Source organism: Nannospalax galili, unplaced genomic scaffold, assembly GCF_000622305.1.
Source record: "Nannospalax galili isolate Female #2095 unplaced genomic scaffold, S.galili_v1.0 scaffold713, whole genome shotgun sequence".
Lineage (NCBI taxonomy): Eukaryota > Metazoa > Chordata > Mammalia > Rodentia > Spalacidae > Nannospalax > Nannospalax galili.
In genome coordinates, this window is record NW_008333780.1 from 1556082 (window position 1) to 1570419 (window position 14338).

At 43.6% G+C, this 14338-nt stretch overlaps 1 protein-coding gene across 2 annotated transcripts in view; it reads left to right on the forward strand.

The window, feature by feature from the left end:
• The window catches only part of Nrdc (nardilysin convertase), an 82169-nt gene that overhangs the window by 18258 nt on the left and 49573 nt on the right, over positions 1-14338 (forward strand). For both annotated transcript variants that reach the window (XM_008828445.2, XM_008828444.3), the window contains one exon: positions 6403-6476. In XM_008828445.2, the coding sequence (XP_008826667.1) occupies positions 6403-6476 (74 nt within the window). The remainder of the gene's footprint in view (positions 1-6402; positions 6477-14338) is intronic.

A 14338-nucleotide genomic window follows, 5' to 3' on the forward strand; every position in this document is an offset into this window, starting at 1 on the left:
TGCCTGTAGCCCCAGCTGGCCTGGAATCAAACCCCGGTCCTCTGCAAGAGCAGCCAGTGCTCTTAACCACTGAGCCGTCTCTGCAGTGTCCAATGTATGTATCTTAATGCTTATGAAATCATATAGTTCAAACTTTTTATAACCTGCATTTGCAAATAAGATATATATTTTTCATTTATCATATAATTTATAAAACATTTTAAAGTGATTATATTTTATTTACATTGTATAGAAATACCACAAGCTGTTAATAGGCACTTGTTTCCAATTTTCTAAATATAATGCTTTGATGAAAATCCTGAACTATACATCTTTAGTTATTTCGTTAAGTTCCAAAAAGGACAATTGCTAGATATATTTGCATCTCTCTCTCTCTCTCTCTCTCTCTCTCTCTCTCTCTGCTCCCAACTGTGGGAGAATGGTTTGATGCAGGGTCTGCCTGTAGCCCCAGCTGGCCTGGAACTCTATGTAGACCAGGCTAGCCTGGATCTCATGATCTGCCTGCCTCTGTGTCCTGAGTGCTAGGATTAAAGGTATATATACATCACCACACTCGCATGTATATTTTTAAAAGTACCCTTCCTACCATGATAGGGTCTCATGTAGATCATGCTGACCTTGAACTTGCCATGTAACCGAAGGATGAACTACTTACTGCCTCCCAAGTGCTGGGATTTCAGGTGTGTACTACTATGCCTGCTCATGTTTTGTATAATTCAAATTTAGCATAAGGTGAAAAAAAGGACGAACATCTAGCTGAAGGCTAGAAGTGTACAAGCCGAACAACAAGCTTAGAGTCCAGAGACGGAGAAAAGAGAGATACACCTGAAAGTTTTATCAGTGGAACAGCTCAGAACGTGATGTGATGCAACAAATCAGAGTGATAAGTGTAGCAGCTTTTGATAGGCTACATTAAAAGAAATCACATGTGGGAAAACATGATACTGTAGAAGATGATAGAGGCCAGTGCAGTGGTGCATACCTGTAATGCCAGCCTTTGGGAAGGGGATGTAGGAGGAGTGACAGCTTGATGCCAGCCTGAGGAAGATGCGGACTCAACAGAAATGTCTGTGTGTATTCAATATGCTATAACTTTTTTACCAGGTAGAATGGAAAATTTCCTTCAAAGGAATACTTGCTATATCGACAGGTGATAGTCAACAGTAGTAATGGGATAAGAATAAATATTAACCAACTATAATATAAGATATAATATAAGATATTTTTTATGAATAGTAGCAAAATAGATTTTTCAGATACAATTGAAAAGTTTGGGTATTGGAAAAGCAAAGTGTCTGGGTTTTGCTCTGCCCTTATTCTGTCATCAATGTGGAAGACATCTGTGACCTCAAAAGGTAGGGATTTCTCCTTACCAGCAAGCAAACACTTTGGCAGGGGATACCAGCTGTCTGTCAACTAATTCAGTCTTGACTGAATTAGAGGGACTATCTAGAGGTAGTTTGGGCTCTCAGTGGTTGAAAGCTCTGTCCCCAAGCCTGCCTCCCAGCCCCCTTTAGATGCCACATGCAGGACCATGAGAAACTTTCTTACTGTGATAAAATAATCTGACAAAAACGATTTCAGAAAGGGTTTATTTTGGCTCATAGTTCAAAGTCCAGAACATCATGGCAGGGAAGTCAAGGCAGCAGGAGGTTTGAAGGACCTAGTCACATTTCATCTGTGGTCAGGAAGCAGAGAACAGTGAATGCATGCAGGCTAGTGATCAGCTCACTCTCCATTTTATACAGTCCAGGATTCCCTGCCCATGGACTGGTCCTGCCCACGATTAAGGTGGGTCTTCCCACATCAATTAAGGCACTCTAGATAGTCTTCCACAGTCATGCCTGGAGGCACAGCTCCCTGGTGAGTCTAGATTCTGTCAAGTTGACAGCATACCAATGCTTCTATGAGGTGTTTGTATGTATGTGTTTTTCCCAGGATAAATTGTTCAGTGTTACAGAGTACAAGATCACTGGGAAAAGATCATTTGGACTCAAAAAGTTCCAAATCAGCTGAATCTATTTAGCTGGTCAGGAACAGCATTCTCTGAGCCAATTTAGAGAATGCTGCCCTGACTGGGAGCTTTTACAATTTTATTAGAATTTTAAAGAAAAATCCTCAGGGCAGGCAAGTTGGTAATCTTGGCAGCAGCCTTGAGGAGGAGAATGATGAGAAGGAAGGAAAGCCATGAAGCCATGCAGGCTCTAAACCTGCATGGCTTCATGGCTTTCAGACACATGGCTAACTGCTAGCTACATGGCTGAGAGAAGGAAGCTTTAGAAAAAGTAAAGAAATACAAGATGCTAGGGGCAGCCCAAAGCCTTAAAGTATGTTTAGAAAAGGGATATGGAGAAGAAAAGGAGAAATTACAGTTTTCTAAAGAAATCAGAAAACTGGGAAGACTTACAAAGACATGTCTATGAGTGGAGAAACTGCATTAGGAAGTGGGACTCCAGGCAGGAAAATTCACCATCTCATTAAAGCTCTAGATATATTCCCCCCATCTATTTAGCCTAACTTAAGGTGAACCTGCCTTCCTGGGGGTGGTCCTGGAAACTGGAGAGGTGGGTCCTTCAACAGACTATAGAGATTTTATAGTTTTGACCAGTTAAACTTATGGGGCTATCTGCTACTCTAACACCAAGATTATATGGGTGTATTCCTCAGCTCTTCCTGGAGCTTCTGGCCCCAGGCCAGGGTAGGGTCTGGGACCAAGATGTCTTATACAAAATGGAAGAGCTCGGGCTATTATATAAGTATTTACTAATTCAATGGTTGTAGCAACTGTAGAGAACTACCACAAATAAATTATTGTATGGGGCTGAAGAGAGGGCTCAGTGGTTAGGAACACTGACTGCTCTTACAGAGGATCCGGGTTCGATTCCCAGCACCCACATAGTGGCTACAAACCATCCTTAACTCCAGTTCCAGGGGAATCCAAAGCCCTCGTCTGACCTCCATGGCATTGCACGACACAGGTGCACTTACATACATGCAGGCAATATACTCATACACATAAAATAAAAATAAATAAATAATATTAAAAAAAGACATGGGTTGCCACACCCTTGCTAAGACCTCAAAAAATTAAAAAAAAGAAATTATTGTATGTAGTTAATCCTACAGCATACACAAAAGAAGTATTATACCTATTAAAGTGTTTAACAAGGTTGCCAGATACAAGATCAGTATTCAAACATTGGGTATGTGTGTGTATGCGTATAATGTGTTGGTGTGTGTGAACATGTGTCTGCTTGGATATGGATGTGAATGTCTGGTGTCTTCCTCAATTCCTCTCCACTTTAGTTTTGAGACATATTCTTTCAGTGAACTTGGAGTTCACCAATTTGCTAGACTTGACTGGTCAGCAAGTCCTAGGGATCCTCCTGTCTTAGCCTCCCTAATGCTGAGATTATAGGTATGTGCTGCCATGCCAGGCTTTCATGTGAGTGCCGGGGGATTAAATTTAGTCTTCATACTTGCATCTCAAGCATTTTATTGACTGAGCCATCTTCCCAGTCCTTTGTAATTATTTTTTCAAGGATTTATTTTATTTGTGTGTGTGTGTGTGTGTGTGTGTGTGTGTGTACTAATAAGTGTGCAGGTGCCACAGACACTAGAAGGGGCATTAGGTCCTTTGAAGCTGGAGTTACAGGTGTTTGGGAGCCACCTGATGTAGATACTGGGATCTGAACTCTGCTAGAGCAGTTAGTGCTATTAAGTGCTGAACCATTCTCCAACCCCCCTCCCCGTTTTTTTATACACTAGCAATGAAAAATCCAAAAATGAAGTTATAGCTTCTTCAGGGCTGGAGAGATGACTCAGCACTTGCTGCTCTTCCAGAGGACCCCAGTTTGGTTCCCAGAATTCACACCAGGCAGTTTATAATCACCTGTCACTCTAGTTCCCAGGGATCTGAGGCCCTATTCTAGCCTACAAGAATACCCCCACACACATGGCATACACACACAGAGACACACACACACATCCACATAAATGCTTTTTTAAAAAAGGAGAAGGGCTGGGCATGGTGGTGCTTGTCTTTAATCCCAGCACTCAGGAGGCAGAGGCAGGCAGATCTCTGTGAGTTTGAGGCCAGCCTGGTCTACATAGTGAGTTTCAGGCCAGGTGGGGCTACAGGAAGACCCTGCCTCAGTAAGACCAATAATAATAATAATAATAATAATAGAGAAAATAGTTTCTTCAATAATAGCATCTAAAAGAATAAAATACTTCATAATAAATTTAACAAGAGACATAAAAGTGGAAAGCCATAAAAAACTAAAGCAAATTAGTAAAGATGTAAATGAGAAGCTGTCCCATGAGCATAAAAAGACTCAGTATTATTAAGAATGGACACAAGACTTGCTGCTTTTAAGAATGGCAATAATTTCTAAATTGAACTGCAGATTCACCTTAATCACATCAAGATTTCAACTGCCTTTTAAAGAGAAATTAGTGAACCGACCTTATAATTCATATTGGAAAAGAAAAAAGTAAAAGTAGGGAAAGTTATATTTAAGAAGAACAAAGTTAGAGGACTCATTTCTCAATTTCAAGATTTAGAGCTGCAATAATCCCAATAATGTATTGGCATAAGAATAGACACTTATCAGTAGAATTTGATTTATGACAGTTCATATAACTAAATAAATTACATTAAAAAAATCAGGGGGTTAGGGATTTGAATTTGTTGGTAGAGTGCTTGCCTACCATGCATGAACCCCTGAGATTGATCCCCAGCACTATATAAACCTGGTGTGCCAGCACACCTTCCATCCCAGCACTCAGGAGATAAGGTTAGCTCAAGGTCATCCTAGAACTTGATGGTAGCAAGTTTGAGGCCAGTCTGAACAGCATGAGACCCTGTCTCAACAACAACAACAAAAAATAAAAACCTATTTCCCTACAGGAAATGTAAATCACCTAATTGAACTTCTAGAGATAAAAATCACAGTCTGGGAAGTTAAAGATTAAAAATAAATAGAAAAAAGAAAACCACGGCTTGGCAAGATGGCTCAGTGGGTCAAAGTGCCCAACAACCCAAGTTTGATCCCTAGAATCAACATACAAAGCTGGATGTGGTTGCACACACCTGTAATTCCTATACTCCTAAAACAGCTATCCTGGAGTATGCAGCACCACAGAAAACGAGAGACCGTGTCTCCAGAAGGTGGACAGCTGCTGAAAGTTGTCCTCTGACCTGCATAAGTGCACCTGCATATTCGTATTTTCTTTCCCTCCCCCTTTCTCTCTCCTTCCCTCTTTCCCTTCCTCCCTCCCTCTTTCTCCCCCCTCCTTCTCCCTTCCTCTCTCACAATAAGAACATCAATAGAATTGTATGGTAAAGTTAAATATCAGCCTTTGAAATTCTGACTTTACCTTTTTAACTTAAAAATTATGTCATTCATAACCTGTGTTGAATAGAGTGAGCTTTGTAACTCCTTTTCTAAATGAAAACAGATACATATAAAGACTATAATTATAGGGCAGCTGGGGGTTTGGGGCATGCCTGTAATCACAGCTGCTTGAGTGGCTGAGGCAGGAGGATCATGAGTTTGAGGTCAGCCTGAGCAACATAGCTGTATTTTTAAAGTGGGGATGTAGCTCTTTGACAGAGTGCTTTCCTAGCATGTGGGAGGCAGTGAGTTTGATCATTAGCACTGCCAAACAAAGGGGTGGGGGAGCAGGGTGAATAGGAAATTTCTGACAAGGCTCTTTTGGATTATGATAAAAATCACAAAACACTGATCTAGAAATAGTTATCTAGGTTTTAAAACTATGAACAAAGGCAGGGGAGTGATTACTGAAACATTCAGGGTAACTGAGGGAAGAATGGGTACCAGGTACAGCTAAAGTATTGTTGGGGTTGCTGGGTTGTTGTTTCACATTAGAGGATCAAACAGGTGTTCACCTTGTAGTTAAGCTTTAGTCTATGTGTTTAAGTGTTAAGTGTTTTTCTGTATGAATGCTTTATTTCACAAAGAAAAAGTTGAAGTGGTTTATGGACTTGAAAATATAGAAGCACAGACTATTATTTTGATCTTGTAGGTTGTAAGCTAAATCCCCAGTTGGTAAAACTGGTTAATTAAAAAATAGATATTTGGGCACCTTTAGTCCCAGCAGTGCACATTGAAGCAAGCCAAGTAAAATACTATAAAGAATAACAACCAGCCAGGTGTGGTGGTGCACACCTTTAGTCCCAGCACTCAGGAGGCAGTGGCAGGCAGTGCTCTGTGAGGTTGGGGCAGCCTGGTCTACATAGTTTCAGGCCAGCTATGGCTATAGGGAGACCCTGTCTCAAAAAGGCCAAAAAAAAAAAAAAAAAAAAAAAAAAAAGCAAAGAGAAGATTTTGATTGAAAAAACTGTACAAACCTAGAAACACCTAATTTCTTTTTCAGATGGGCTCAGTTCTTCATCCATCCACTAATGATCAGAGATGCAATTGATCGTGAAGTTGAAGCCGTCGACAGTGGTAAAAGAAGTATTATGTTTTTCCACCATTTTTTTTCTTTTATTGAACTGGCTTTTAGCATACCTGTCATTCTTTTTCAAAACTAAGTCATTTTATCTTTTTATTTATTTGATTTATTTATTCTTATTTTATGTGTATGAGTATTATGCCTGCATGTGTGTAAATGCACCTGTGTCATGCAATGCCCTCGAAGGACAGAAGAGGGCATTAGATCCCTTGGAACTGGAGTTATGGACAGTTGTTAGCCATTATGTTCATGCTGGGATTTGAATCTGGGTCTTCTGCAAGAACACCCAGTGCTCTTAACTGCTGAGCCATCGCTCCAGCCCCTTATCCTTTTTAAAGGGCAGTATTGAAATAGATACATCATGTTTATTCCTGAAGTTGGTAAATGTCTTATTCAGAATAGAGTTTCAATAAACAAAAAAGATGCCTGATTCTTTTTTAAAAAAAAATTATTGAGCTTTTGTACATTTCATAAGCCATTCTTAATCAAATTCAGATCCCCTCCCCTATTCATGCCCACCCCCACCAGACCTCATGTATTCTGCCATATATGTTAAGTCCTATCCTGTGAAGTGTTTGTACCCAGATGTCCATATCCCAGGTGCAAATTCATCCACTGAAGTCTAGTCAACCTATCTAGAGATCATTGGTAAAGCCCATTTCTCCCTCACCCAGTAGTAATCAGTCTTCAGTAGTTCCCAGACAAGGACCAACCCACCACCCATTTCCCTCACTCCATTCTGGGCCCTTGTCTGATTGAGTTGGCATGGGTCAAGGTGCCTGACTCTTAAAGCTAATAGTAGATTTTAAAACGTGGAAAGTTCAGTTACTCTTTTTGTTTGAAGGGATATTTACTCCATGAGGATTCAAATCCCAGCACCAACATGGTGGCTATGAGCCTCCATTTTAAGTATACTGTCTTTATGTAGTTTGTCCTTTGTTGCTTATTACTTCTGTTCTTTGTGGCTTGAAGTTTGTTAGCTATAAAAATTAACTGTGGATGAGTATGGATGAAGAAACTAAATCCCTAGCAGGAAGTGTACTTCATTTTGCTTTTTGACCATTTCTCTTAACTTTGAGATTTATTTATTGTAATGCTGGTGATCAGATTCAGCATTGTGTGCATACTAGGCAAGTACTCTTATCACTTAACTATACCCCTGGCCCTCTTATCTTTGGGACTTAAAGAATGAAGACAATGAAGAAAACTATGAGCTCTATAGGGTGAGATTCATTATAGCTCTGTAATTTAGATATTCGTTAATTACATACAACCAATATATATTACCATTATTGATTAACCCTGCTTGCATTATTTTAGCTTGAGAAACATAGTTTGGACTTCCAATTTATATGTTAGGTTTGGCTTGTAACAAAGAGGCAAGGTGTCTGAGTTTGTTACTTTTGTTGTTGTTGGTCTTTCTGAGACAGGGTCTCCCTGTAGCTCCAGCTGGCCTGGAATTCATTATGTAGACCAGGCTGGCTGTGAACTCACAGAGATTCACCTGCCTCTGCCTCCCCAGTGCTGGGACTAAAGACCACCACACCTGGCTGTTTGTTACTTCTTATAGTATTTTAGTTGGCTTGATTCAATGTATATTGCTCATAATGATGCCTGTTCAATAGACTAAATAAGCTAGGTGGCCAGAGGGAGCCATCTGTTCAGAATTCCATAGGTCTATGGCCTTCAGTTTGTTGTTTAAAAAAAAAAAAAAAAAGATGAGTTGGTTTAGTTTCTTCCTGGTTCTACTAGCTCCTTTAAATCAAGGGTTTATTTTATTTTTGTTTATTTGCCTACTACAATGCCTATTTTTATCTTAGACCCAGATAAATATTTGTTAAATGAATGGAAATCCAAAACAAGCATGAAAAACTTTGAAGTCCTTCCCATGTTTTGAGATGTAGAACTGTTATCTGCATCTAGATTCTTTCTAGTATATAGTATCATGCATACTAGGCAAACATTCTACCACTGAGCTATAGCCCCAGCCAAAAAATAAACCTTAGGCAGAGTATGGTGGTACATATTTGTAATTCCAACAGCTGGGAAGCTGAGGCAAGCCTGTGAATTCAAGGCCAGCCTGGGGTAAATGGGGAGTTCTAGATCAGGCTGGCATACATTGCCAGACTCTGCCTCAAAAAGTAGAGCAGACCTTTTTAAGAGTCTAAGTCAGAGAATATATTATTTATTTATTCATTTTGAGACAGGGTCTCTTGTAGCCCAGGCTGGTCTGGAACTCTTAATAGGATGGCTTTGAATTTCTGATCCTCCTGCCTCCACCTTACACATGCTGGGACCACAGGTGTGCGTCACACCTGGTTTTTCTCAGTTCTGAGAATTGAGCCCAGGGCTTTGTTTATGCTAGCCAACTACTCTTAACAACTGAGCCACATCCCCAGCTCTCAGAATATATTTTATTATGCCTCAAAAATTATGTTGAAATACATTGATGTGTGGTATATGCCATGCACAAATGCATATACACATTATGTATACAGTTTTGGTTTAAGAGGAATTTAAGGCAAAGTCCCCATTGTGCTTTAGTTTTCATTCGTTTTTAATAATGGATCTGGATTTTAATTTGTGATCTGACTAATGTAATTGATTCAGTAAATAACTTAAACATTCATTGACTGGTTTTGAGAGCTCAGTTGTTAGAGCTGACCATCTTTCTATCACTCAGATGTTACTTGTTTCATTCCTATCTTTTCAGTTCCCACATGGGGGGATGGCCAGGTCTGTCGGGGATCCTGCCCCGACACAGGAGCCAGGGAAAGGGAGATGAGCTGTCCACCCATTATCTGCAGCCTCCCTGGGAGACAATGAGACGCAACAGGGAGCCAGTCAAGCAGGAACTCATTTATTGCAGGCGTTACAGGGCTTATGAAGGCAAAAACCACAAAGGAAAATCCCCTCCCCAACCAAGCGTCCAATCATAATAAAGGTGGACTTGAGCATGCAGTCTCCTCTCCATAGCAAAGCATAGTGTTTGAGAGGTGATCACACGCTGCCAGGATGCATGGAAATGACAGGAGCCAATCAGCGATTCTTCAAAACAAGTCTGGCCATGTTCCAGCCGTTTCCTCTAGGCGCCAAACAAGTCTGGTCATGCCCTGGCCGTTTCCTCTAGGTGCCAAACAAGTCTGATCATGCCCTGGCTGTTTCCTCTAGGTGCCATCCTGTCTTGCCCCTGGCCTCAGGCCCCCGCATCTCTCCCCCTACTTTGTTTTAAAAGTGAGGTTCCTTAAGGATAGCCCCTGGGGACAGGGTGCACCGTCCCCACCCCCCTCCACTGCTATGGCCTCCCTGTCTTAGGTTGCCTCTCCTCAGGCGTTGAAGTTGCCTGTCCTTGGGTAACCATGATTGCCCTCATGGCCCCTGTCTTGGGTTCATCAGTCTGGGAGGGTCTTTCCCATCATTGGGACCAGCCATGCCCTTTTGTGGTTAATATACGGGGGTCTATCCCATAAGGGGGCAAAGCAACCTGGGCCCTGAGGCTAGCTCAAGCATCCATGCCTGGATTTGTCTTGAGGGTGGGCCCGAGGGGGACTGGGTGGCCAGGGTAGGTTGGACTGGGACTTTTTTTAGTCTGTCTTTGTCTTCTGATAACCGAGCAGAGACACCTGAGGAGAACAAAAGCTAGCACAAGCATTAGAAACATGCTCCCATACCTTACTAAAAAAGGAGGAGTCCATCGATAGGACCGGGGCCTGGGTATAATTTAGAGCAATAATCTAATTGGTCAGTAATATGGAAGGGGTGAGACAAAGTGACCTAAAGCGAGGGTCACAAGCTAGCAGAGTCATATCTTTGGTAATTACCAGCTCTTCACTTAAGAGAAAGGCAAGAGTATAGGCGGGGAAGGGACCAAGGCCCAGAGGTCCTCAGCTTTTATCTGGCAGATGGCTAGCAGGAGAAGGAGTACCATTATTGACAGATTTTGTTCAGCCATCTATTAATCAGATCTTGAATAATGATGGTAACGATAAAGATGATGATGGTCAGGGCAGCAGCGGTGAGCACGGCAATGAAAGCCTTCCATCCAAAATACTCCATCCTGTAAGACATAGAAATCCTCCTCAAAGGGCTGTTACCTTTGGGACAGGGTTATTCCTGCATCTTTAGATTCCTTGCAGGTACCCAGATGGGTTGGGGTTCATCCCTGGGAAAGACACATCCAAACCCCCTGCCCATAGTAAGGAGCGGGTCGGGTCCTCGCCATTGTCCTGTTACTGGATCCTTCCATCTGACCCATACCTCTGGTCTTCACTCCTGATGCCCCCACTGTTTTTGGAATTGAGATTCCAATTGACCTTTTTGAAAATTGAGAATATTAATGGTAAATAAGGCCGAACCTAGCTGTTGGTGGGGGCTTACTCCCCCTTTTTGTTTTTGTAATTGGGTCTTTAGGTCCTGATGGTTACGTTCTATGATAGCTTGGCCCTGGGGGTTATAGGGATTCCCCATGTTATGATGGATTCCCCATAAAGAGAAGAAGTCCTGTAAGCTTTTACTTATGAAGCATGGTCCATTGTCAGTTTTATCCTTTGAGGCAGTCCCAGTGTAGTGAAGCACTGGAGGAAGTGAGACTGAGCATGTCTAGACTTTTCTCCTGTATGGGCGGTAGCCCAACAGGCATGTGAGAATGTGTCAATAGACACGAAAACATACTTGAGTTTTCCAAAAGGAACGTAATGTGTGACATCTGTCTGCCAAAGAGAGTTAGGCTTCAGCCCCCCTAGGGTTTACCCCTGGTTGTTGGAGGCATGGCACCTGTGAAAAGGGTTGACAAGACTTACAGGTATGTACAATTTTTCTTAGGTCCTTGATAGGGACTTGAGGGAACCTCTTAAGGAGTCCCCACCAATTTACATGGGTATGATTATGCAGTTGTTGAGCTTTCTCCAGGCCTGCTGATAGGATATGGGTAGAAACCATTTTGTCTGCCTCTGCGTTGCCCTGGGAGAGGAACCCAGGCAGTCCTTGGTGACCCCCCTAAGGTGTTGTAAGAAAATGGGGGCCCTTCTTTCTGTTAACAGTGTTTGAACCTGGATCATTGGGGGGGTAATAGGGTTGTCATTTAGCCGAATATGAGAATTTAATAAACCTGGGAGAAGGTTGACTACATATAGGCTGTCAGAGAACAAGTTCATCGGGTCATCTACTTTGGACAAGGCTAGGGCAATGGCCATGAGTTCTTTAAATTGAGCGGAGCCCTTGCAAGTGTGAATGTATGTTTTTGGTTCTGTTCCTACCACTGGGTAAATTACTACAGTGGCTCCGATTTTTCCTCCATCAGTAAACACATTATACGCCTCTGTCAGAGGGTTTTTGACAAAAAGCCTGGGGGCCCCCCAGTGGAGGGTGCGAAAGGAGGTTACCCATTTGTGAGGGCCATAATGACAGTCCAGCTTTCCCAGAAAGCCCTCCAAGGCTATGGCCATTCGGCTGTTGTTTCTGCAGAGCCATTCAAAGTCCTTTAGCTGATAAGGGATAATAATCTTGTGGGGGTCAATGCCATAATGTCTCAGGGCTATATCCCGTCCATTCTTAATTAGGTCAGCCAACTGGTCCGTGGGTGTATACACCCATGGAGTGGCCCCTAGGGAGGTATGCACCCATTGGAGGGGCCTTCCCCCTTGTGTGAGGACAGATGTCATCAGGGCCTCACCGGGGAGCACCCATAGTTCGAGGTCCTTTCCAGGCATATAGCGGGCCAGTTGGGCTTGGTCCAGGGCCTCCTGGACCCCCTGTAAAATGTCTAGGTGTTGCGGGTTCAGATGGATTAGCTCTGACGGCTGTTTGCCTACTAACAATTGGAACAGGGGCTCCAGTGTCTCAGTAGAGACGGGTATCCAGGACTGTAGCCAATTAATCTCCCCCAGTAGTTTTCGAAGTTCTGTCAGGGTCATATTAGGTTTAATAGCCAGTTGTGGCTTTAAGGGACTCACCCCTTCCATGGACAGTGTAGTCCCCAGAATCTTAAAGGGGGCGACAGTCTGTATTTTGTTAGTGGATACTTGAAGCCCTCCCACCTGGAGGCATTTTTGGTGACCTCATATAATTCCTGCAATTGGTAGAGATTTTGGTGCCCTCAAAATTATATCATCCACGTAGGCATATACAGTATCATGTGGCAAAGACTCTGCTGGGCTCAAGAGAGCCCTTACAAAGCTCTGACAGAAAGCTGGGCTATTGGCCATGCCTTGGGGCAACACTGTCCATTCGTACCTTTCATCAGGTGTGCTAAAGTTGATGGAAGGCACAGAGAAGGTGAACTTTTCACAATCTTGGGGTTGTAGGGGGGATAGAGAAAAGCAGTCTTTGATATCTATAACTATGAGAAATAGATCTGAGGGAATAGTGGGTATCCAGGGCAGTCCCCTCAAGGGGACTCCTTCTAGCATCATTCTGGCGTTGACCTTACGGAGGTCCTGTAAATCTTGGGGTTGTAGGGAGATAGAGAAAAAGCAGTCTTTGATATCTATAACTATGAGAAATAGATCTGAGGGAATAGTAGGTATCCAGGGCAGTCCCCTCAAGGGGACTCCTTCCAGCGTCATTCTGGCATTGACCTTACAGAGGTCCTGTAGCATCCTCTATTGGCCAGATGACTTTTTTATGACAAAAACAGGGGTGTTCCAAGGGCTCATGGAGGGGCGGATATGCCCCAGCATAAATTGTTCCTGTATAATATGCCTCAAAGCCTGGAGCTTTGTCTTGGGCAAGGGCCACTGTTCCATCCAAACCAGGCTCTCTGGGGACCATCGGGTTGCAGGAACTTGAGGAACAGCGGCCTCTAGGATTGGGGGTGGACCCAGGGAGACTCAGACTCCTCCCCCCTGTAGTTTGAGAGGCAGTCAAGGGGGTGTCTAACCCTGTTCGTTTCCTCATCTTCGAGGAGCCCCTCGTAAACTCCCTATTGTCCGTGGTCACAAAAACATCTGCCCCCCCCCAGGAGGTCTCTCCTGAAGAGGTTGTAGGAAAGCCTCTCAGCCACCAAAGGTCTGATCTCCCCCTTAGTACCATCAGAGTCCTGCCAGCAAAGCTAGTTCTTAAGCTCCTATGACGGCATGGTGCCACTGACACCCATCACCTGTGGGCCAGACTCGAGGGGCCACCTTCCAGGGACTTCTTCCTTCCTCAGGATGGTCCTATCTGCCCCAGTGTCAATAATGCCCCAGAACCTCCACCCATCTATGAAGATGTCTATCTTAGGGCGGAGCCCTGGGATGATAGGGACCGTCCAGTGGGCGGTGGGCCCTCTGGGGCCTGTGCACCCTCCTCCTTTTGATGACAGGGCTGGGGGTTGCCCCAAACCTAGTTTAAAGGTTTGCCTTCCACATCATACCTGGACTGGCAGTCCTTTTTCCAATGAAACCCCTTGTGGCAACGTGGGCACGGGGCCCTGGTCTTGTCCCCCTCCACCTTGAGAGGGGCTTTCCCTTGTGGGCAGTCTCTCTTTAGGTGCCCGGGCTGGCCGCACCCAAAACATCTCCGGTCCTCAGCCCTGGGGCACCTATCCTGCAGCCCAAGGCCTGTGAGGGCTTCTCTAAAGGCTGTAGCTAGAGCCTCTGTCTGTGTCTTGAGGACCACGGCCATAGCCTTGGTCACCTTTGTTTTGGTCCCTATGTCCTTTGAGGCCACAATCCAGCTGCTCATGGAATGGTCCTTTAACTCCACGCAGGCGACCTTATGGTCGGCGTTCATACTGTCCCATACTAGCATTTATTTGAACTGTTCTCTGAGTGGCCCAAGGGGAAGCTTTCTCCTTAGTCTCTTTTCAACCCTATCTACAAACTCATGTAATGGCTTCCCTGAGCTTTGATGAATGCCCAATATGGGAAGCTCTGTT